The following is a 23,858-nucleotide window of genomic DNA, read 5'->3' on the forward strand; positions in this document are numbered from 1 at the left end:
GCATTGGGGTACATGTATCTTTTTAAATTAATGCTTTTCTCTGGATATATGCCGGGAATGGGAGCATGTGGTATCTCTATTTTTAGTTTTTTAAGAATCTGCATACTGTTCTCCATAGTGACTGTACTTGTTTATACCCAATTTGTATATGGATAGCATAGGCATTTTCACAATATTGATTCTTCCAGTCCAAGAACTTAGTATATCTGTCTCTTCATCTATTTGTATCATCTTTGATTTCTTTCATCAATATCTTAGTTTTCTGAGTATAGGTCTTTTGCTTTCTTACATAAGTTTATTCTTAGGTATTTTATGCTTTTTGATGTGATGGTAAATGGAATTATTACAGTATCGTTTTTCATAGAATTTTAGCGTTCGTTTAGAAGGCCGGTATAACGCTGCCAATAAAGGAAAACTGATTAGAAGGCAGGAAAAGCCCATCCTGGGTTACAGGAGATAGATGCACCTCAATGGAAAAAGTGAACAACCAGATTTTGAAAGAGAATCTGCCTGTTTCGCACACCTTAGGGTGCTCAGAAAATGACCAGTGGAGCAAACTCTTAGAGAAGTTCACAGTAAGAAGCTGATTGTTGCCAACCATTGCTGTATCTTCTTAGCTTATCTGTGGGGGTGCTCACCAAATTCTAAAAACATACTTAACACACCTCTAAGAATGAATTTTAATTCACTGATATTAAAAGTATATTGCGTATTTAAGTGGGTGGTTTTTTTGTATTTGTGCATAACACTAAGTGTATACCTGTGAAAAGGTACTAAATCTCTAAATTGTGGCTGAGAGGAGAACAGAAAATGTGTCTTTTTGGTAACCACTTAGCGTGTCTGAAGGGCTTTCTGGTCAAAGGTGGTGTAATAAATAAAGGTGTCAAGCAGGCTGACCTGGCTCAAATCCAGGTTCTGCCACTTACTAAATCGAGCTTTTCTGCACCTAAATTTTCCTTCTGTTAATACTGACAGTACCTATCACAAAAGGTTAGGGCATCAAATTAAATGATATGGGTATTTTTAAAGCCACTAGTACTCAATAAATGGTAAAAATTCTGATAATTGGTGATCACTGTCAAAAAGAGCTGGTTTTAATTCCTTAAGTCCCCTTTTCCGCAGTTTGATTTTTAAAAGTAATTTCTGTGGAATCCCCAATTATAGTGGGTTCAGAGTCCTTCCAAACATTTATTTGTTTTGTAGTATTGTTAATGGTAAGTTGATTTCTCAATCCTTGGAGTTTTTTAGGGAAACAAAGTTAATAGTGTTGTCCTTAATATTCAACTATCCAGAGAGGGAGGCTCAAAAGGGAGGGGATGTATATGTGTATCCATATGGCTCTTTCTTGTTGTTCTACAGCAGAAACACAAGATTACAACATTGTAAAGCAATTCTCTGCCAATTATAAAAAGAAAAAGAAGAAAAAAGCCTCCAAAATACTGTGAGCCCAATAAGCACACTCTGATCTCACGTTTATTCTGTTAAGCTGACTATGCACATGGCTTTCTCCATTTCCGGTTCCAGTCCAATCTGTTTAAAACCAGAGACACCACTCCCCCCCCCACCCCACCCCCCATCAGTTCCATAGGAACTTATGTAACAGCCAGTGGGATTCTTGAGAGTTTTGTGTCTAGACGAGCCTTGCAGAGAGGGAGAAGTTGGGACCCTGCCTTGTCAGATCCCGGTAAGCGTCCTTGAGGTGCCGCTTTGGAGAGGAGGAGGAGGTGTGCTGATTCACGTCGCCCAGAGATGAGATCCGCTTTGACTCACTTTATTTTGGCTCTCTCTGCAACACAGGAAGTACTTTGCAGTGAACTTCCGAAGTTTGGACTTCACTGTTTACATTCTTTTCAACTAACTCTTGCTTAAGCCCCGGATTCTTGGTTGGAAAGAGCCTGCAAGCCATTTGATGGTCTGGGCTTGAGGCTTTTTAAAAACCAGTTTAAGGAGCAAATCCTACCTTCTTTTTTAATTTTCTTTATTTTTGTTGTATTCATCAGAACACATTTCCCACCTACAGATCGATTTATCTATCATCATGTTAATTGACTTTGGGGACAAAATAAGTAACTTATTGGTTAAAAAAACAACAACAACTGAACTCAGTTTTATCCTCTATAAAGTTGAGGATATACCATCATAGACTTTTAAAAAATACGTTTAATCTTTAAATGTAATGACACCTTTATTTTCTAAAGACTCATCTTTTTCCTGATGTGTAGCTGAAAAACACATAACTTGGAGGTACATGTTTTTGACTCTTGGTATTTCACATCATTAAGATTATCCTAAATTTGGTTATACACACACAGTATGGGGCAGTCCGCTGGATCCTGTTGGGGTGAGGGCTGTTCATTGCTGATAAACTAGAGAGCAGAAACAGGGATGTAAAAATATTCTCAGAGCCCCATTGTGGGCTGTATCTGATCTTTAAATGGAAGTCTTTCGAAATGGTTTTGGAACATTTAGGCAACTGCCTTGTTTTTCAGTTGTAGGGTTTGTGTATATCACCACTGTTCTCCCCCCAGCCCTCCTTTTTGCTTCTGCACCAGTCACTAATAAAGACCCAAAGTAAACTTTGTACAGCGATCCTTGAAACATATACAAAAAGTTAAGATGGTGCTCAAATGACTTAACATGCACTGTCCGTGAACCTGAAAGAAGTGTGTGTTAAATGCGTTCTCTTTGCCTGTCTACCTCATAAGTAGGACTTACTCTTCATAGGCATTTCTATGTAGACATAGAAATACTTGGTTTTTATAATTCCAAGACTGTTTATATTGCGCAGTATTCATCATTCAACATATCTCAGAGTTTAGAAAGTACCTTAATAACACAAACTCACATAATATCCACTGTCTTTATTTTTCCTGGCATGCACCTAATATGTGCAAGAGCGTGTTGGTTTCTTTCTTTGCAGTAATTAGAAAATTAGTGTGTAATTAGTGTGATTATTCTTTGCCTTAAAGAACTGACATCACTCTTGAAACTTTAGTCTCAACACTAGTAAACACCAGTACCCTTTTATCTTTAAAGGACCAAGTCCTCTATTCGTGATACATTGGATTCGGAATTAATAAGCATTTAGAAATGCACTCCTTTGTAGTTTAATTCTGGGTTTTGTGATTTGCACAAGCTGCATGAACACGTGTGTGGCCTTAATGAAAGTGATGCCCTCAATTTGCCATCACTAGGAAAGGAGATTTACACTATTATTTTCCAGTTGTAATTGATAGGAATTTGAACATAAACACCCTTGCCTTTTCATCAGATACACTATGTGACCAGCTGTATATATTTTCTAGACTGGCTGGTTTAGAAATATACACTATGGCTAGGGATGGGGTTGTGATTTCTTTTGTTGGTTTTATCGTTTAGCTTTCCTTTTTCTTCAGTGCCAGATTCGCTGATTTAAGCTCATGATCTGGGCTTTACAAAGATGAACTACACACCCTAGGAATCTTTTACCTTGGCCTAGCACAATTTATCTCTTACATTTCTTTAGGCTACCTCTTTAATTTCTGAAATTTTTGCTGTGACAGCTATAAGGTTTTGGACAAAAAGCAAGTAGTTGATTAAGGCAGAACCTCTTTGTTGATTCCTCAAATAAGTTAGCCATCAAAATTCTGAGGTTGCTCCGGTGTCCAGCAGAGGAGCCACAGACATCAGACTAATGTCACAGACCGCCCTCAAGCAGATGTGGACCGTCAAAAGACTGTGTGTAGGTTTGCTCCATGTCACGTCAAGATCTTCTCAGAAATAGAGACGCAGGCCTAGAGAACAGACTTGGGAACACAGTGGGGAAAGGAAACAGTCTTTTTGTATATGTTGAGGGTGGGAGGAATTGAGACAGTAGCCTGGAAACATACATTACCATATGTAAAACAGATAGCTGGTGGGAGGTGGCTATATAACACCAGGAGTTCAACCCAGGGCTCTATGATGACGTGGAGGGATGAGGGAGGTTCAGTAAGGATGGAACACATATATACTTAGGACTGACTCGTGTTGTTATATGGCAGAAACCAACACCACATTGTAAAGCAATTATCCTCGAATTGAAAAAAATCTTCCCAGAGTTGGAAACGTAAAAGTATCTACGTTCTTTTAAGCTTTGATTGTGAGAGCCATTCATGCCTTTGCTCAGCAGGTAGCTGAATGACCGCCTTTTACCCCTGCTGTTACTCCCCTGCCCAGGGGGAGTGAGGAGATGCTTAAGTTTACAGTCACTGTTAATGAGACAGAAAGAAAGAGTCTTCGGGACTAAACAATAAGAGGGGCTGCTGGCAGCACGAGTCGCATTAGGCCTTTGTGGTTTGAGGATTCCAAGAGATGCCTTTGTCTCCACCAGAAGAGTTGACCCCGTGCACCTTCAGAGGGAAAGTGTTAACGTCAGGATTCCCGAGTGGACGCGTGCTCTCTGCACTCTGGCCTGCGCTGCCTTCCGTGTAATGTTATTTGTCTCCAAGCGGCACTGTAAAATAGTGCTATATATAACAGGTTAACTGACTGCGCTTGAAGTGGAGACATCCCCTTCCTAACGTCAGGGCCCAGCTCTCTCAATCATCCTTTGCGGGACGGTTTGAGAACATAGTGGCAGAAGTTCAAACAATCATGCCCTCTCAGCCCTTTGGAAAATAAACTCCATTTGACTCTGATTCTGTTGACAAGTTAAAGATGGAGTTTATAGCATTTTCAAAGGCTCTGTCATGACTTTATAGTCGTCCTATACAAAGCAGATTCTTCCAGGGCATGGTTATGTACCAGCGGGAGTGGGGAGAGCTGCCTCACAAAAAGTGTGCTTTACTGGAAAAGAAATAAATTTAGCTGGGGTGAATGGTACAGAGACCCGGATCCAAAGGACTTTTACCTAATTCTCCTCCATGGTGGATCCAGTCTCTGGAGTTAGCCGAGAGCCCCTCAGATTGTGAGAAACCAGTAGACACAGGCTAGAGAATTACAAGGTCACACATAGGTTCCCTGTGGGGGAAATGAAACCAGGGAGAATTAAAGAATATTTTGAACTAGTTTCACAAACAGCACTGGTTTCACAAACAGCAGCTCAGGTAGCCTGCTTCCTGCAGTTGGAGGAAGTCTGATAGTGGAATATTAATGGCATCCTTCTCTTTTACACGTGGTAGAAGCACCATTCCAGAAAGTCGAATGGAGAAGAAACCCCATCAGTCCATGGTAGCTGGGCTGTGGGAGTGTTTCATAGGCTGACGTTAATCTAATCATGGAGCAGAACACATTTTTTTTCTTATAGTCAACCCTGTGATGTATGGACCGTTATTATTCCCAGGTCATAGATTAGGAAACTGAGGCACAGAAGTTAAAAAACATACCCAAGATCAGTAGTGGAGGTCGATATGAATGCATAGGGACAGACTTCAAAACCTAGACAGTTGCGACATTTTAGGTCTGTTTTGGGAGGGAAGTTCTACTCAAAATTGGTTGTGACCCTGAATGAAGTATCTCCTTGTAATTGTCATAATTCGCTACAAGTGATCGTTCTTCCAGAGAACCTGTTTTCTTGTTTCCTCCACCAATATATGGAAGGGGATTCACCAAGACAATTTTCTGTTTGTTTTTCTGATCCTTCTAGATTGGCTGAGGAGGAGGGGCATCAGAAACAAGGTTTCCCACATTTTTTGTGTCAGATAAAACCTAACTTTAACTAGTTGTAGGTTTTACTGTAAGAGTCTGGCTCAGTGTTGAGACGATCTGAATTTGAATTCTGCTCTTCACACAAAAGTGAAGCCAGAGATAAACTGTGTTTTACTAAGTGGCCTAGGAAATATAAAAATTCTTTGACTCCAGGCCAAGTTTGGCTAGTGAGGGATAATCATGGGTTTCTCTGTCTTGGCCAAGCTGGTTCCATTATGACACTCAGACCTGAACTGGTTCCACAGTATTAGCAGAGGAGGAATTATTCAATACGTAGGCTTTAAATCAAGGGTAAACCTCAGGAGACATTTTAGTTTAGATGTGGACATTTCACTGAACTTCTCAAAAGAAGATAAAGCTTCATTGTGTTTTAAGGAATATCTGGTTTAAAAACAAAATTCTACATTTTTTTTTTTTTAATTCAAAGAGTTAAAAATGAGGGGCTACAAGACATTTGGGCTACCCTGGTGGCTCAAATGGTAACGGATTTGTCTGCAATGCGGGAGACCCAGGTTCAATACCTGGGTTGGGAAGATCCTCTGTAGAAGGGAATGGCAACCCACTCCAGTTTTCTTGCCTGGGAAATCCCATGGACAGAGGAGCCTGGCGGGCTGCAGTCCATGGGGTCGCAAAGAGTTGGACATGACTGAGTACATAAGACATCTAGAAATGTAATGGTTCTTGGAAGATTTTTACTTGAAGTTTTTTTTTTTTTTTTTTTTAATGTGGACTATGTTTTAAATGTCTTTATTGAAAATGAGTTTGTTACAATATTATTTCTCTTTTATGCTTTGTTTTTTTCATCCCTGAGACCTGTGGGATCTTAGTTCCTGGATCAGGGTTTGAACCTGCACTCCCTGCATTAGAAGGCAAAGTCTTAACCATTGGATCTCCAGGGAAGTCCCTGGAAGACTTTTAAATCAGTCCGTGGAGCGGGTCAGAGTCCAGCTCTGATGGGCATAACCATGTAACCCCGAGTACATCATTTGGAACGGGATCTCTTTCTGAAAGCTTGATCTAGATACGTTACTGTGGAAAGGGACACATTCTTTCCAGATGACTCTGCTTAGGCGAGGAGGACAGTGAGTAGTAAATCAGATTATTCTAAGGTAAATCCAGGGCAAGCACTTTGAGGTAGTTGGATTAAGCAAAAGAACAAGGCGTAATCGGTCTGAGGGTTTCTCAATGGGCAGTGACCCAGCGGCACGAGCTGTTGTATTAACAGTCCTGTTGTTTCTGCAAGCAATGCCCTTATTTAGGAAAAGTATGAAATATGGTTTACATCTGATGGATTCTTCTCCTCACTTATTCATTCTCTGTTGGAATTCATGTCTACCTAAATTTGAGCCCAGCAGAAACTGAATAGCAACCTCCATTCTGATGTGAAAATAATGCCTTCTTCACAGAACTGTAATGTATACACACGCACGCGATCAGTGAGAATCAAAATTACATTCTGATCTGGATCCTACCAGTAGTTATTCAGGAGTTTAGGGAGATTCCTTGACTATTCTGCATCTTCATTTCTTCATGTATGTTCAGGAGGCTATGGAACTTTGGATGAGGCAGTTCTTATATGGTATGGGACTGTGCTACTCATTCTAGGATTTTAACATCCTTAGTACTTTCTGCTTAAAAGCACTCTCATATGTTTCCAAATATCTCTAAGGCGTGTGTGCAGGGTAGTAGAGATGGGAGACGGGTACCCATGGTTGAAAACTACTAGGTTAAGAGGCCCTCAATATGCAGTACCACATTCTGTAACTTTTATCCTTTATACACTCAATGCTTAGCGTTTGAGAACCTACCCCAAATCGCCCTCAGTTCCCATCTTCTGTGATCTTTACTTAGGTAGTTTGCTTTATTGTTTTTGTTTTAATGCTTGGACATCACAAGTCTTCACTTCTGGTACAATGACATTTTATAAATGGTAGAAAAATTCTATTGATTGATTCATTTTCAGGAACAGTATTGAGTTTGGAGACATTTTTGAAATTGTGGCATTGTTCCCCACTCCCCCCCACCATTTCCTTTCCTCCAATCATCTTTTCTGTATGTATCACATACAGAGATCTCCCCTTAACTTCTGTTCACGCTTGTCTCAGAATGAACCCCATCCACTCCACAATAACAGGTTACCCAGGCGTGTTTATATTTGGCTGGTCATTGAGCCCTTTTAAGGCTCTGACTGAATGTAACAACTGTTTTCAGAATCCTGGGGAAACTTTTCCAAATATCTTGCCTAAAGTCTGTTTCTAACTCTATTGAATTTTTTATGCTGCTTTTAGAAGAGAAAGATGTATTCAGAAAACTATAAATATATTCCCCTGAGACTGCAGACCATCTCTGAAGTATGTATTTACCTCCTCTTACTATCTGATGGGAGTAACATGTCTATCAATAATTTTCAAAAAAGTTAATATTTCTAACTTTTTTTTAACCTTAAAAGGTAAAAATTAATTCTTTCAGTTTCATTTCCTTTTATATAATGAAAGATTTGTGATCCCCAAGTTATATCCTTTCCTTCTGACCAAAATGCTCTTTGAAAATAGAAACATTTTATTCTTAACACTCTTTACAAAATGTTTTAAAATATAATGGCATAGAGATATAAAAATTGAAACCACATTGAGACACCGCTTCATATCCAGTAGGGTGATGAAAATAAAGATGGGCAATAGCAAGTGTTGGTGAGGATGTGAAAAAACTGGAATCCTCCTACATGGATGGTGGAATTGAAATGGTATAGCCACATCAGAAAACAATTTCGCAGTCCTTAAAAAAAAAAAGTTAATCCAAGAGTTATATTCTATGCTCCAGCAGTTCTTCTCCTAGAGAACTGAAAACATATCCACACAAAAACCTGTACAGTGTTCAAAGCAGCCCCCCAAAGTGGCAACAACCCAATGTCCAGTTGGTGAAAGGATAAAACGTGTTATGTTTGTACAATAGTGTATTATTCAGCAATTAACAGTGGATGGATCTTGAAAACATTCCAACGGAAAGAAAACAGTTTCAAAAGATCAGATGTTGTAGGATTCCATTTATAAGAAATGTCCCTAGTGAATAGGTACAAGGACCGAAGTGGATTTGTGGTTGGGAGAGGGGAGAGAGTGAAGTGGAGCGAGAGAGAGAGTGGGGAGTGCCTGCTAATGGGTGCCCTTTTGGGGTGATGAACGTGTTCTCAAGCTGTATGGTACGGCTGGCTGCACAAGTCTGACTATACTGAAAAGCATTCGATTGCATGTTAAAGGGTGACTTTGATGGTGTGTGAATTGCGTTTATTTTTAAAATTTTATTTTGTTGTTTGGGGTTGTGTGGGGCCTTCATTGCTGCTTGGGCTTCCCCCTGGTTGTGGTGGTCGGGGGCTACTCTGGTTGGCAGCGTGCAGGCTTCTCAGTGCGGTGACCGCGCTCTCTGTGGCGCGCAGGCTCTACGGGGCACGGGCTTCGGTGGTTGCTGCAGGTGGGCTGAGTGGTTACGGCCCCCGGGCTCTAGAGCTCAGGCTGAGTGGTTACGGCCCCCGGGCTCTAGAGCTCAGGCTGAGTAGTGACGGCCCCCGGGCTCTAGAGCTCAGGCTGAGTGGTTACGGCCCCCGGGCTCTAGAGCTTAGGCTGAGTGGTTACAGCCCACGGGCTCTAGAGCTCAGGCTGAGTGGTTACGCCCCCGGGCTCTAGAGCTCAGGCTGAGTGGTGACGGCCCCCGGGCTCTAGAGCTCAGGCTGAGTAGTGACAGCCCCCGGGCTCTAGAGCTCAGGCTGAGTAGTGACAGCCCCCGGGCTCTAGAGCTCAGGCTGAGTGGTTACGGCCCCCGGGCTCTAGAGCTCAGGCTGAGTGGTTACGGCCCCCGGGCTCTAGAGCTCAGGCTGAGTAGTGACAGCCCCCGGACTCTAGAGCTCAGGCTGAGTGGTTACGGCCCCCGGGCTCTAGAGCTCAGGCTGAGTGGTTACAGCCCCGGGCTCTAGAGCTCAGGCTGAGTGGTTACGGCCCGCGGGCTCTAGAGCTCAGGCTGAGTGGTTACGGCCCCCGGGCTCTAGAGCTCAGGCTGAGTGGTTACGCCCCCGGGCTCTAGAGCTCAGGCTGAGTGGTTACAGCCCCCGGGCTCTAGAGCTCAGGCTGAGTGGTTACAGCCCCCGGGCTCTAGAGCTCAGGCTGAGTGGTCGTGGTACTCGAGCTTAGCCGCTCTGCAGCACGTGGCATCTTTCCAGACCAGGGATTGAACCCGCGTCTCCTGCATTGACACGTGGATTCTTTACCACTGAGCCACCAGGGAAGCCTGTGGACTATTTTTAATAACAGCTTTATGCAGTGTATCTCTAATAGCAGGAGCTGCTATCGAAACTTTGAGAGCATTGGAGTTTTAGTTAGGCTGACATTAAATAACTGAAGTAGAAACTTAAGTCCTAAGTAAGAGACCCCCATCTCTTAGCAGGAAAGGATTCAACTACATTTTTGTGTTTAAAAAAATTTTTTAATGTAGTGTTGTAATTAAGCCACCTCCTACCTCTGAAGATCTTGCCTATATCTTCCTGTACATACTATTATGGCTAGAAATCTGTTGAGTACATTGTGTACAAGAATAAATACTAATAAGAATCATTTTCTTGTTTTTTTATTAGCTTGTTTGAGTCAGCAGTAGGTGAAGGAATTAATCTATTAGCTTGTCCTGGTCAACCATAGTGGAAGGAACTGGTGTTGGAACCCTGAGTTTCTTAATGAAGAAGTCATCTTGGTTTCTTGGTTCCTGAGAAACTGGGTAGTTGTTTATTGAAGCTCAACAAACTCATGATCTCAATGAATTGGAATATAAATGCTTTGCAAACCCCTCACGTCACCAGCAGAGTATGCCTTTCTCGTTATTACTCCTGAGAATTGATTCAGTTCTTTCTTCCCTATGGTTGTTGTTTTATACACCACTGTTTACAGAAACAAGCAGTGTTTGTTGAACTTTTCTGTTTAAAACTTTATAGTTCTGATTATTTAGAAGGAAATCACTTTACCTCCCACTCCCTAATCCTACTATACTGTCTGATTTCTTTTGCTTTGTAGGATGATAGTCACTACCTTAAAAAAAAAAAGTAACCGTAACACAGCTTAGTAATAAGAAAGGTCAATGGCAATATGGAGATTCCTTAAAAAACTAGAAATAAAACCACCATATGGCCCAGCAATCCCACTCCTAGGCATATACCCTGAGGAAACCAAAATTGAAAAAAACACATGTACCCCATTCATTGCAGCACTGTTTACAATAGCTAGAACATGGAAGCAACATAAATGTCCATCAACAGATGAGTGGATAAAGAAGTTGTTGTACATATACACAATGGAATATTACTCAGCCATAAAAAGGAATGCATTTGAATTAGTTCTAATGAGGTGGATGAACCTAGAGCCTATTATAAAGTATAGATAAATATCATATACTAACACATATATACAGAATCTAGAAAGATGGTACCAAAGAACTTATTTGCAGGGCAGCAATGGAGAAAGAACATAGAGAACAGACTTATGGACATGAGGAGGGGGGAGGAGAAGGTGAGATGTATGGAGAGAATAATATGGAAACTTACATTACCATGTGTAAAATAGATAGCCAATGGGAATCTGCTGTATGGCTCAGGAAACTCAAACAGAGGCTCTGTATCAGCTTAGAGGGGTGGGATGGGGAGGGAGATGGGAGGGAGGTTCTAAACGGACAGGATATATGTGTACCTATGGCTGAATCATGTTGAGGTTTGACAGAAAACAGCAAAATTCTGTAAAGAAATTATCCTTCAATTAAAAAATAAATAAAAATTTTAAAAGGTCAGTGGGTACCAGGTATGCTAGTAACCACCTGGTGGAGCTCTGAGTCTTGGTGGTTTTGACGGCAGTTTTTGGAACAAGTTTGGATATTTACTGGAGTCTCTGCTTGAGTAAACCTGGAGAGGTGTTTCAGAACTCGATCCTTCAGAGGATCTGGGGTTTAGGACCAGAAACCAAGGTAAGGAGGGTGCTGTGTAGCAGGAAGATAGGATCCAGGTACTGAGATAATGTTATAAGATCAGAGAGGTATTACTACCAAGTTTGATTTGAGCTCCTTTTCTTCTCATGGGGATTTCATTGACCTCATCTGTGAAGGTATGAAGATTCTAAAGGCCAGAGAAGAACTGAGCAGATGATTACAAAAGAAAATGGAGTTTCCTACACCAGGATTTTATTGTACAGCATATAGTTTCTGGTGACAAATTATTCTCACTCTATATTAGAAAGTCCGAATGAATTGGTTAAAACCTATAACCTACACAAGGAACATTATTTCTCCCTTTCAGCGTAGACACCTGGCTAGCCAGTCTTTCTGGATGCTCCGCATTCCTTACAGCAGCAGTGGGTTTTCGTTGGTAGTTGGGTATAGAGAAAAGGACAGTAAGGAGCTTATTAGAATCAACCAAGAAACTCAGCAATTATACTAAGTTGACTCTTAGGAGATTGCTGCTACTGTACTATTTTTTTATTCTACATACAAAAAAGTATCTGGTTCAGTAACAGATACTATAAAATTAACCTGATTTAATACAGAAGCCTCGGATCCACTAGATTACTGCTTCAGAATGGGGCATGTGTGAAACACCAGGAGATTTCGATAGGAATTAACCTATATCTAGAAGAGGCGGGTCCCCCGTGGCCCAGGAGAGAAGGGGGTACTGATGGTGGGGTAGGTGGTAGAAGCAGCCTGTTGCCTTAGAGGGGAATGTCATTTGGTTCACCCGAATGGAATCATGTTCTTAAACATTTGAACTTGCCTGTATCAGGACCTGGTAAAGGCTTTTGACCCAGGAACCAGTAGAAACCAGGCATCATGCAAAACCAAGGTTCATTCAGGCCTTGAACTTAACCTTTATAGCAGTATTTATGACAGCAATTTTAGTTCCAGTTGTCTTTACTCCCCCTCCCATTGTTTTTTTTTTTTTTAACATTTCAATATATTTCAAGTAGAAATTGAAAATTAAATAAAAAATTAAGTGCAAGAAACATCGAAAACTTTGGTTATTTAGAAGCTTCCTTCAAAAGCTTGGGCCTCTTGGGAAGTCATAGCGGGTTGGGAGGATGTTAAAATTCTGGGTCCTCAGCTTTTTAGTCCATATACATAAAATAATTCAGAAATTCCTAAGCAGAAATTCAGGAATGTGTAAAAGACGAATGGGTTGATGAATCAACTTTGACTTTTCAGTTGGTAAAAGTTTTACCTGCTATGAATTTGTTGAAGGAAAAAGTGAAGAAGACAAAGAATAGGGGAAACTCTAAGCAAGGCAAACAGAAACAAATGAATCTTAACTATTTCAAATGAATAGTACAGCCATGATGAAGTTGAAAACAGAACTGACCCAAATAATTATTTTTTTAATCTTTATTGGAGTATAGTTGCTCTACAGTGTTGTATTATTTCTACTGCACAGCAAAATGAATCAACCAGAAATATACATAGAACCCCTCCTTTTTGGACTTCCTTCCAATTCAGGTCACCACAGGGCATTATGTAGGGTTCCCCGTGCTCTACGGTATGTTCCCATTAGTTATCTATTTTATATGTTATATATGTGTCGATCCCAGTCTCCCAAATAATTCTCAGATGCACATATTGGCTGTATACTTTTGGGCTAAAGATAAAAAAAACCTGTAAATACTGAACTATAGTTAATAGGTTTTCTTTTTATTTTGAAATTGTTTAGCACTTCTGAGACTTTTTAATAGTATTCCTGTATTGAGAAAATAAGCACATGTATAGTGGATGATGAGTACTAGGATTCAGAGGTGGAGTTAAAAATAATGGAAAGGGAAGGCTAGAATTAACCTAATGGTATTGGATTGGAATTGGAACTATCAATACTAACTTGTGTTTTTAATACATCTAAGTAGATATAGAGAAATAGATGTGGATGTAAACGCATGTGTGTGTTTCCACATAAATCTGGGACAATTTGAGCATGCAAACAAATGCTGGTAATTTTAAAGTAAAATAAGGTATGAATCAGTGCTGATGTGTGAGTGGATGAATGAACAAATGAATCTAGAAAGGGATAAATAATAAACAGGGCAGAGGGCAGGTGTTTGCTTAGAGTAGAAGACTAATGAATATGAAAGAAATTATGGGCTTAGGAAAAAACAATCACCATTTGGTAATCCCAATAGTAAAGATGGCTTCAGGTAAAAAGTATCTAGAGATGTTCAAACTGATGGGTGAAACGTTGAAAAAATATTTACTCTCAAAAGTACCTCCCTATGAGATACTTCCTAACTAGAAAGGGGGAAAATAGTAGCCTCACAGTGGAAATTTGACAAGTGATCAAAGTTATTATCACTAATAATGAGACAAAAATGACATCATGTGTCTCTTTGATAGGATGCATGAAGAATGACACGTGTGATATTCCTGTCAAATGCTTATAGCCTTACTTTAATCAACAAGCAAATCAGATAAACCCAGATTGAAGGACATTGTACCAAAAAATAGCCTGTACTCTTCCAAAATGTCAAGGTCATAGAAGACAGGGCTTGAGGAAGATATTCAGGGAGACTCAGAGATGACAGCTAAATGCTATGTATGACTCTAGAGTAGATCCTGGATCAGGAAAGCAAAGAGATGTCCTTGCTTTATGAAACCAAACTGATTAAAAGGGCATCATGCTTTCAACGTTATTATTGTCTTTTTTTTAACTTCTTATATTGTATTGGCGTATATCCAGTTAACAGTTCTGTGATAGTTTTGGTCAGTTCAGTTGCTCAGTCGTGTTTGACTCTTTGTGACCCCATGGACTGCAGCATGCCAGGCTTCCCTGTCCATCACCAACTACTGTAACTTACTCAAACTCCTGCCCATCAAGTCGGTGATGCCATCCAACCATCTCATCCTCTGTCATCCCCTTCTCCTCCTGCCTTCAGTCTTTCCCAGCATCAGGGTTTTTTCTAAAGAGTCAGTTCTTCGCATCAGGTGGCCAAAGTATTGGAGCTTCAGCATCCATCCTTCCAATGAATATTCAGGACTGATTGCCTTTAGGATGGACTGGTTGGATCTCCTTGCAGTCCAAGGGACACTCAAGAGTCTTTTCCAACACCACAGTTCAAAAGCATCAATTCTTCGGTGCTCAGCTTTCTTTATGGTCCAACTCTCATATCCGTACATGACTACTGGAAAAGCCATAGCCTTGACTAGATGGACCTTTGTTGGCAAAGCAATGTCTCTGCTTTTTAATATGCTGTCTTGGTTGGTCATAGCTTTTCTTCCATGGAGCAAGCATCTTTGCATTTCATTGCTGCAATCACTGTCTACAGTAACCGTCTACAGTGATTTTGGAGCCCAAGAAAATAAAGTCTGTCACTGTTTCCATTGTTTCCCCATTGTTTGCCATGAAGTGATGGGTCCCGATGCCATGATCTTACTTTTTGAATGTTGAGTTTTTCACTTTTATCAATAGGCTCTTTAGTTCCTCTTCGCTTTCTGCCATAAAGGTGGTGTCGTCTGCATATCTGAGGTTATTGATATTTCTCCCGGCAGTCTTGATTCCAGCTTGTGCTTCATCCAGCCCAGCATTTCACATGATACACTCTGCATATAAATTAAATAAGCAGGGCGACAATATACAGCCTTGACGTACTCCTTTCCCAGTTAGGAACCAGTCTGTTGTTCCATGTCCGGGTCTAACAGTTGCTTCTCGACCTGCATACTGATTTCTCAGGAAGCAGGTGAGGTGGTCTGGTATTCCCATTTCTGAAGAATTTCCCACATTTTGCTGTGATCCACATAGTCAAAGGCTTTGGTGTCGTCGGTGAAGCAGAAGTAGATGTGATAGTTTCGGGTGGACAGCAGAGGCACTCAGCCATACGTACACGTGTCCTCTCTCCCCCAGACTCCCCTCCCGTCCAGGCTGCCACATCACATTGAGCAGAGTTCCCTGTGCTTTCCAGGAGGTCCTTGCTTTCAACATATTCTTAAACGGTTCAGAGAGGACCAAAAAAGGTGGGGGGGGGGGGTAGTGTGTGTCTAAATCTAGGCAAATGGTCATAGGAATTTTCTGTACTATGCTTGCAACTTTGCTATACATCTGAAGTTATTTCAAAATAAGTATTTTTTAAAAAATCAGAAAACACCCGCATAGCTGGTTGAATGCTGTATGCCAGTAGCTCTGCCCTGGCTCCACTAGCATTCCACAGGAAATCTCCACTGCCCACCCCTTTCTTTCTTCTTTTAAGCTGTATCAGGTCTTAAAAATGATACATATTTGTAACAAATTCAAATGATAGAAAATTATGCAGATTAGAAATCCCCTCCCCACCCCCCACACAACCACCTAAGCCACCACTATTGACAGGTTGGTTGTCACATTGTAACCATTCCTGGGCTTACTACAGATATATTCATGTGTTTATACACATGTATGGATAAAAAGTCTCCTCTTTCTAAGGCTACTAAACAGTGTTGAGTATCCTTTTTTTTTTTTAATCTAATATTGTCATGGACATCTTTCTCAGTGTATATGTATAGCTTTGCCTAATTCTTTAACATTTTTTTCCCCCTCCAAGTGAATGCTTCCTTTGTCTATAAAACTAGGTGTTAAGGGCTGATAAACCCACTTACTTTAATGGTGAATCGTTTATACAGACCCTGGACTGTAACTCACAGATTTCAAAGATGTACCAAATAAACGAGACTCCCAGCAGGCGTTAAGGCAGCTCTGTTGACCTCAGTGACGGGCGTTTGGAGACCTTTTCTCTAGTGGGAGATCGTGGAGGTAACTCAGCTCCAGCCACCTCCATTTTATCTGAATTTATTGGTATATTTTTGGCTGCCCTGGGTCTTTGTTGCTTTGTGCGGACTTTCTCTAGTTTCAGCGAGTAGCAGGCTCCTTTTTGTTTCCTTGCGGGGGCTTCTGTTGTTGCAGAGCATGGGCTTTAGGGCGGATGGGTTCAGTAGTTGTAACTTGCAGGCTCTAGGGCACAGGCTCCATAGTTGTGGTTCACTAGGCTTGGTTCCTCCATGGCATGTGGGATCTCCCTGGATCCGGGATCGAACCCGTGTCTCCTGCATTGGCAGGTGGATGCTTTACCAGTGAGCCTCCAGGGAAGCCCCAGTTTTCTGTGTTTTATACTCAAGGTTGAAATCCTCGGGGGCATGTTTGGTCACTGTGTGAAGCATCTGTCCATTTAATAGTCAGCTGTTTTTAGTGGACTGGAGGGCCAGCAGAGCCGTGATCCCAGCTGCCTTCTCAGGCTGTTCTAACTGCTTCACATCTGGTCTGTTTCAGTCTCTTAAGTCCAGCCACCCTTCCACCCCTGGAATTACCCTCCACTGCAGTGATTCTCAGATGTGGTCCCTACATGCGCGTTGTTAGCGTCAGCCTGGAGACTTGGTACAAATTCAGACTTGCAAGTCTCATCCCAGACCTACTAAACCAGAAACTCTGGAGGGGGGCTCAGCTCTGTGTCTAGGAAGTCTTCCAGATGATTCTGATAACTGCTCACATTTGAGGATCACGCTCTACTACCTAAATCCGATCATACCATTTCCCCAGTTTAAAACATTTTTAGCAGCTCAGCCATGCAAATATTCCAGAGTCCTCACCCAGGACCTAAAAGGTTCTGATGATCTCATCCCTGTGCTTAAACAGTCATCTACCAACCTCCCGTGCTCCCTAGGGGCTCAGTGGGAAAGAGTCTGCCTGCCAATTCAGGGGATGCAGGAGACCCAGGTTCTACCCCTGGGTTCCGAAGATCCCCTGGAGAAGGAAATGGCAGCCCACGCCAGTATTCTTACCTAGAAAATCTTGTGGACAGAGGAGCCTGGCAGGCTGCAGTCCACGGGGTCACAGAGAGTCGGAGACAGCTGAGTTCACGTGCAGCTGCTTGACACAGCACATCCACACCCGCCCCACATCCTTCCTCCCAGGACTTTGCTGGGCTCTTTCCTGGACCACCTGGTACATCTCGGCTCTTCCTCTGTGATGCCTTCCTGGTCATCAGTCACTCTGGGCCTTGGCTGTGTTTCCCGTGGAGTTCTAAACCTCATGTTTGGCTCTTAACCTAACCATTAGTTCACCTGTCCAGCTCCTCCACCAGAGTGTGCCCTCTGAACTCCTCACGGCAGGGACTTCACTGATTGTTGTGTCTCTAGCACAGAGAAGTGTTATGTGCTTGCTTAAATCTGTTTTGTTTTTACTTTTATGAAATTTCAAACATACCAAAAGATAATCGAGTATAGTAATGAACATCCATAAACCCATCAGAGTAATACCAAGTTAATATTTTGTTGGATTTGCTTCCATTTTTTCCCCCCTAAGTATTCTAAAGTAAAATACTTGCTATTAGGACATTTTGTCACATTTTCATTATTCTTTGTATTTCAGTACCAAAAACTAAAGACAGGACAAATTGGGAGATACAGATTGACATATATATGCTACCATGTGTAAAAGAGATCGCTATTGGGAAGCTGCTTGTATAGCCCAGGGAGCTCAGTGCTCTGTCATGACCGAGAGGGACAGGATGAGGGATGGGATGGAGGCTCAAGGCAGGGGTGGGGGTGGATATTTGTATACTTGCAGCTGAATTCATGTAGCTGTACAGTAGCAACTAATACAACTGTAAAGCTATTATATTCCAATTAAAAAAATTTTAAATATGCATAAGAAAAATATTCTTGCCATCACAAGAAAATCTAAAGACATTTTCCTACATTATGATATTATCATGCCTCATAAAATTGACAGTTCCCAAATACCACCTAATGCTCATCCTGTATTCAGCTTTTTTCATATTCCCACGAGAAGTCTTTCACATCTGGTTTGTTCAGTCAAGGACCAAACATTGCATATGAGGCTAGGCCTCTAAGGATATTTTAATCATTCTGGAATAGCTCCTCTCTTTCCTTTTTCCTTCCATTATTCAATGAATAAACTTCTGACTAATATTTATTCCACTCTTGCGAGATGACTTTAATACCAGTGACACTGCTAAAGGGTTGGAATGATGTTGAACCTTTATTTTCAGAATAATCATGATTCCAAACGCATGATTTGCCTCCAGTAAATCGTTCCAGCACAGCCACTGTGCCTAAGAAACCAGAATTGCAACACCTAGAAGAACACTAGAGCAACTTGGGATACGATACAAGTTTTGCAGCACATTAATTAATAGCTTTTCCATCCGGTCTTCCAGAAAGACACTGGAAGAGCTACAGCCCGTTTCCAGTGATTCTCTAGATTTCTGTAGGCTTGGGTCTTCAGGATTTTGTGATGTCCTTTCAGTTTGCCATTTTCTTGTGTTTTCTTATATACTAGCTCTTCCCTTGCCTTTCTGAGACGCCAGCCTTTGATATAGTCCATAGAGCCATAAAATGGCATTTTGAAGCTCTGTAGCTTGCTTAGAATCTAAATTCAATGTAAATAAGAAACACAGATTTTCATTAAGGGGGTCTAAGTTTACAATTCTGAAAATTCTTTTTTCAAGATTTTCTATTTACAGATAATTTTAACCTTTCATTTGAGGAGAAAGAGAAGGGGCAAAAAGATATTTTGCAACTGCCTCAACAAAGAGAGTGTAGAGCATTACTGTATGCAAATGTGGAGTTTGAATTTTCCTTCCAGTCTCTAATTGCTGTTTGTTGCTTTTGAGATTGAATTGTTAAGACTTCTAGTAATCACATACATCAACACAGATGGTTGACTAAAACTCTTCCTATGGGTTGAGTCACTTGTAGTGAGGGGAGTGGTGGGCTTGGGGCTGGGGCTGGTGGAGAAGAGGAGATTCACCTGGATGAGACTGCAGAGAAAGTTCAGAAGGAGTACTGTGACCTATTTTAGGAACTGTCGTGCAAGAAACAAAACCGTGTTATTAAGGTATCTTAGCTCTGGCTGCCATAACAAAATAGCACAGACAAGGTGGTGTAAACAACATTAATTCTCTCAGTTCTGGAAGCTAGGAAGTCCAAGATCAAGCTGCCAGCAGAATCAGTATCTGGTGAGGATCCTGCTTCTGGCTTGCAGACTGCTACCTCCTCGCTGTGTCCTCACGTGGCCTTTCCTCGGTGGGTGCCCTTGGAGAGAGCGAGCTCACATGTCTCTTCCTCTTCTCTCAAGGGCACTAATCCCTTCGTAGGGGCCCTCCCTCTGAATGCATCAAGTTGAGAGTTAGGGCTTCAGCGTGAATTTTGAAAGAACACAGACATTTAGTCAGTAACACATAGGCTTATGGATTTGCAACTGCCCTGATAACAATCTTTGGTGTTATTTAGTAGACTGCTAAATCCTAAAGGAAATCAACCCTGAATATTCACTGGAAGGACTGATGCTAAAGCTGAAGTTGCAATACTCTGGCCACGTGTTTCGAAGAGCCGACTCACTGGAAAACACCTTGATGCTGGGAAAGATTGAAGGCTGGAGGAGAAGAGGGCGACCGAGGATGAGATGGTTGAATGGCATCATCGACTCAACGGACATGAGTTTGAGCAAACTCTGGGAGTTAGTGAAGGACAGGGAAGCCTGGCATGTCGCAAGCAGCTCGTTGGGTCACAAAGACTTGGACACGCCTGAGCAGCTGTAGACTACTAAGGATACTTCCTGGCCCCTTGGGTAGGGAGTTCGCCTTTGTAGATCCCGGTGAACCTATGTGCTTTGGTCAAAGTATATTAGGCCATCTTGGAGAGGTTGTTGGCTGTCCCTATAGCCAGTCAGGTTGGGTTGCTTCTGAATAACTTCTCAAACTGGTATCATCCTGATATCCAGAAACTGTCCTTTCTGGACACCGTTTACAGTTGGAAGAGAATAGGTTTCTATTCACTTGTCAGAAGGGTTTTGGTCAATTTTAGACAATAGAGAAAAAGTTGATTTTGAAAGTCACATATTCCCTCTTTTGATTTAGTAGTAATCTTATCCTGATAGTGTTTAATGTTGAACTCACTGTAGCCAGAGAATAATCTTAATAGGCTTTAATTAAAAGCACAAGGAGGTCTTTTTTTTTTTTTCTTCCCATGTCTCCTTCTTTATCTGTCTTCCTCTTTTTCATCTTTGTCCTCTTCTCTCTTCCTCCTCACTTCCATGTTCCCCCCCATCCCTGCCTCCCTCTGCCTCCTCTTCATCCTTTCACGTTTCAAATGTTTTTGGCTTGGCTAATCCCTCTGGATAGCAACTGAGCTGAGCAGGATATTGATTACCAAATATGGTATTGCTGCTAAAGATGTTAGAGGAATGTGGCTTGTATTCTAAGCCTCCGGCCTCTGAATAAGCTGCCAAACAAATTAGGTCATTTTAACTTCTGAGCTTTTTTTTTTTTTAATAAGGAGCTGGAACTTTGATTTGGAACATGATGGTGGTGTTATTTTAGCTCACAGGGAGGAGGAGTATGAAGAGTTGGGGTGAGGAGTTGGGGCCACTCAAGCATGTTTTAGGACCTGAGTCACAAGACCAGGTTGTGTAAGAGCCTCAGTCAACTCAGGCGCATCAGGAAAAGGACTGAGGAGTCGAATGCAGATGGAGAGCCTCCTCTCAGGGACTAGAAACTCCAGAGGACCCCTGACTAGGAGGCTCTTCCCACGCTGCTCACGGTGATGTGGGCTCAGGGTGAGGACAGGTGCTTCTTTGCAGAAGGATGATGGAGTTACGCACCAAGGAGGACACTCTGAAATTGAGAGCACGTTTTTTCTATGTGCGGTTGGATGGAGCGTGAGCCGAATATGCAGGCCCTTCCACGGCACACCTTTGACAGCGGGGAGCTGTGCTTGTTTCCCAGCAAAGACCACAGCTCTTCAGATCCGTATTTGGACATCTTTACTCTGGTGTTAAACCAGCTCTGATGGAGGGAGATGCTCTCCGTGGAAGTGGATGGAAGCAAACATGACTTGCACATGCTGCCTTGTCTTTTTCCCCATATATACATTTTCGGCATGACAGTCCTGAGGTTTCCCCAATTAAGACAAAAACTAAGGGCAGTTAAAGAATTGCTTTTTACGTTTCATACAGCTGCCCCCTTTTTTGTTTTCGTCATTGGTTAGGGCTGCCCAAGAGGATTCCTTGTTCACTCCACCCTGCTTGCTCCTGCAATTGGTTTCTTCTGAGAAAGTGTGTTGATCAGGCTCAGAAGGAAATTCCACCCACTTTGGGACATCTGTGGGTCAGGGCTTTATGGCTTGTGTGGTGCCTCCCCAAGAACTTCTGACCCCCTCATCTCCCTTCATTATTCTTACTGCTGTTACCATGAAGTCACAGCTCTTCCTCCCATCTTCGGAGCTGAGCCTGTGAGGTTCGAGTTGTTCATGCTGGTCTGCAGAATTAGAGACTCTTCCTAATTTCTGGTGGAAATTGCTCTTTAATTCAAGCTAATTAAGTGAAGAAAGGGGCTTTGGAACCTGCAGGCTTATGCGGGTGCTGAACTGAAAACCTGTGTTCATTTTCAGAACTCACTCCTTTTCCAGAACATGCTATACAAACAGGGTGCCTAAGTCTGTTCTGAACACACCAGTATACACCATATTATACTGGGGTGTCTTTTTCATACCGTTATTGGGGTCCAGATTCCATAGCATTGGACATAGATCTCATGAGATGATGCGGTATGCTCAGTACTAGAGACCTTCTTGAATGATGGAGCTGGGGTGGGGAGATTTCAGAACAGACTTATCTTGTCCTAAATCTTGTATTTCATAGCGACTTCCCTGGCAGACCAGTGGTTAAGACTTCGCTTTGCAATGGTTGAGGGTTGCATGTTAGATTTCTGGTCAGGGAGCTCAGATCCAACATGCCTTGTGGCCAAAAAATCCAAAACATGAAAAAAAAAAAATATTGTAACAAATTCAGTAAAGAGTTTAAAAATGGTCTACATCCAAAAAAAATCTTGTATTTTATAGTGTGTGACTTATTTGTTGAATATGTTTTGTGTAGGTAGACTGTAATAACAGAGTTAAGGGTAGAAATTGCTAGCCTCTCTTTGGCCCGGTGATCTGTTATCTGTCCATCCATGTAGCTAATGAGCCAGCTATAGTCAAAATCAGGACCTTAACACATCAAGACATTGATCTAAATTTATCAGTCTAGAAGCTAACTGGAATGAAATGATACTAGTTATGTTGAAATCTTAAAACTGTTTAGTTCTTGTCTACTTAGTAATTCAGAGCACATGTATCATCAGTATAAAAGTTCTCCAGTTGGGAAAAGATGGGAATTTTCCCCCTCTAGAGGTGATGAAACTAAAGCATTGAAGAATTATATTGTTTTAAACATTGGTCAGATCCTTCGTATGATTTTTGGTATTAGAATTTCCAGTGTTGCACAGGGCTTTACATTAATTCATTCTCACTGGTAGGCATTAATTAGTTTTTAGCCATGCTAGGAATTTGTTGGTCCAGATTTAAAATTTGAACCTGAGGGAATTCCCTGGTGATTCAGTGGTTGAAACTTCGCCTTCCAGTGCAGGGGCTGCAGGTTCAATTTCTGGTCAGGAAGCTAAGATCCCACATGCCTCTTGGCCAAAAAGACCAAAACATAAAGCAGAAGCAATATTACAACAAATTCGAGAAAGATTTTAAAAATGGTCCACACTAAAAAAAAAAAAAAACAACCTGAGCATGATAGTGTAGTCCAAAAAGAAATAGTTGGAAAACCATGCAACTAAATTAAATTTTTGATAGAGTAAACTAAATCCCCTTGACTTTGTGGACATGTTGTATCACAGGTTTTCATGTGTTCTGTATAAGCAGTGAGAATGAGTGCTCTTGCTGACTTTTTTTTTTCCCCTGATAGGCTGGGTTGAGTGGTATGTTTATTTTGTCACCATTCCGGTTTGAGTCTAAGGAAATGAAAACATCTTCCATTTGTTCTTTATTTTTGAAGGGCATCCGCTTCGATCCTGAAATTCCGCAAACGCTACGACTAGAGTTTGCTAAGGCAAACACGAAGATGGCCAAGAGCAAACTAGTAGGGACTCCAAACCCTAGTACTCCTCTGCCCAACACTGTACCTCAGTTCATTGCCAGAGAGCCATGTAAGTCGACCTCCTTTTCCTTTGGTGGGGAGGGCGGGGGAAGAATTGTTCAAGTGCTTCCTTCATGTGCGATCACACCACGGGACCCAGAGCTGGCTGAGTGTCATTTTCCATCTCTGAGAAGAGGCTGCCTATTCTTGCTGTCTGAATTCCAAAGACAGCAATCTTATTCATGACTGGCTG

The 23,858-nt window shown here is 41.7% G+C and overlaps 1 protein-coding gene across 3 annotated transcripts in view; it reads left to right on the forward strand.

Annotated features, from left to right (window-relative positions):
• Positions 1-23,858, forward strand: part of RBPMS (RNA binding protein, mRNA processing factor) — a 195,855-nt gene that overhangs the window by 94,846 nt on the left and 77,151 nt on the right. For all 3 annotated transcript variants that reach the window (XM_065947461.1, XM_065947460.1, XM_065947459.1), the window contains exon 5: positions 23,525-23,675. In XM_065947461.1, the coding sequence (XP_065803533.1) occupies positions 23,525-23,675 (151 nt within the window). The remainder of the gene's footprint in view (positions 1-23,524; positions 23,676-23,858) is intronic.

This window comes from Muntiacus reevesi, chromosome 10 (genome assembly GCF_963930625.1).
Source record: "Muntiacus reevesi chromosome 10, mMunRee1.1, whole genome shotgun sequence".
NCBI lineage: Eukaryota > Metazoa > Chordata > Mammalia > Artiodactyla > Cervidae > Muntiacus > Muntiacus reevesi.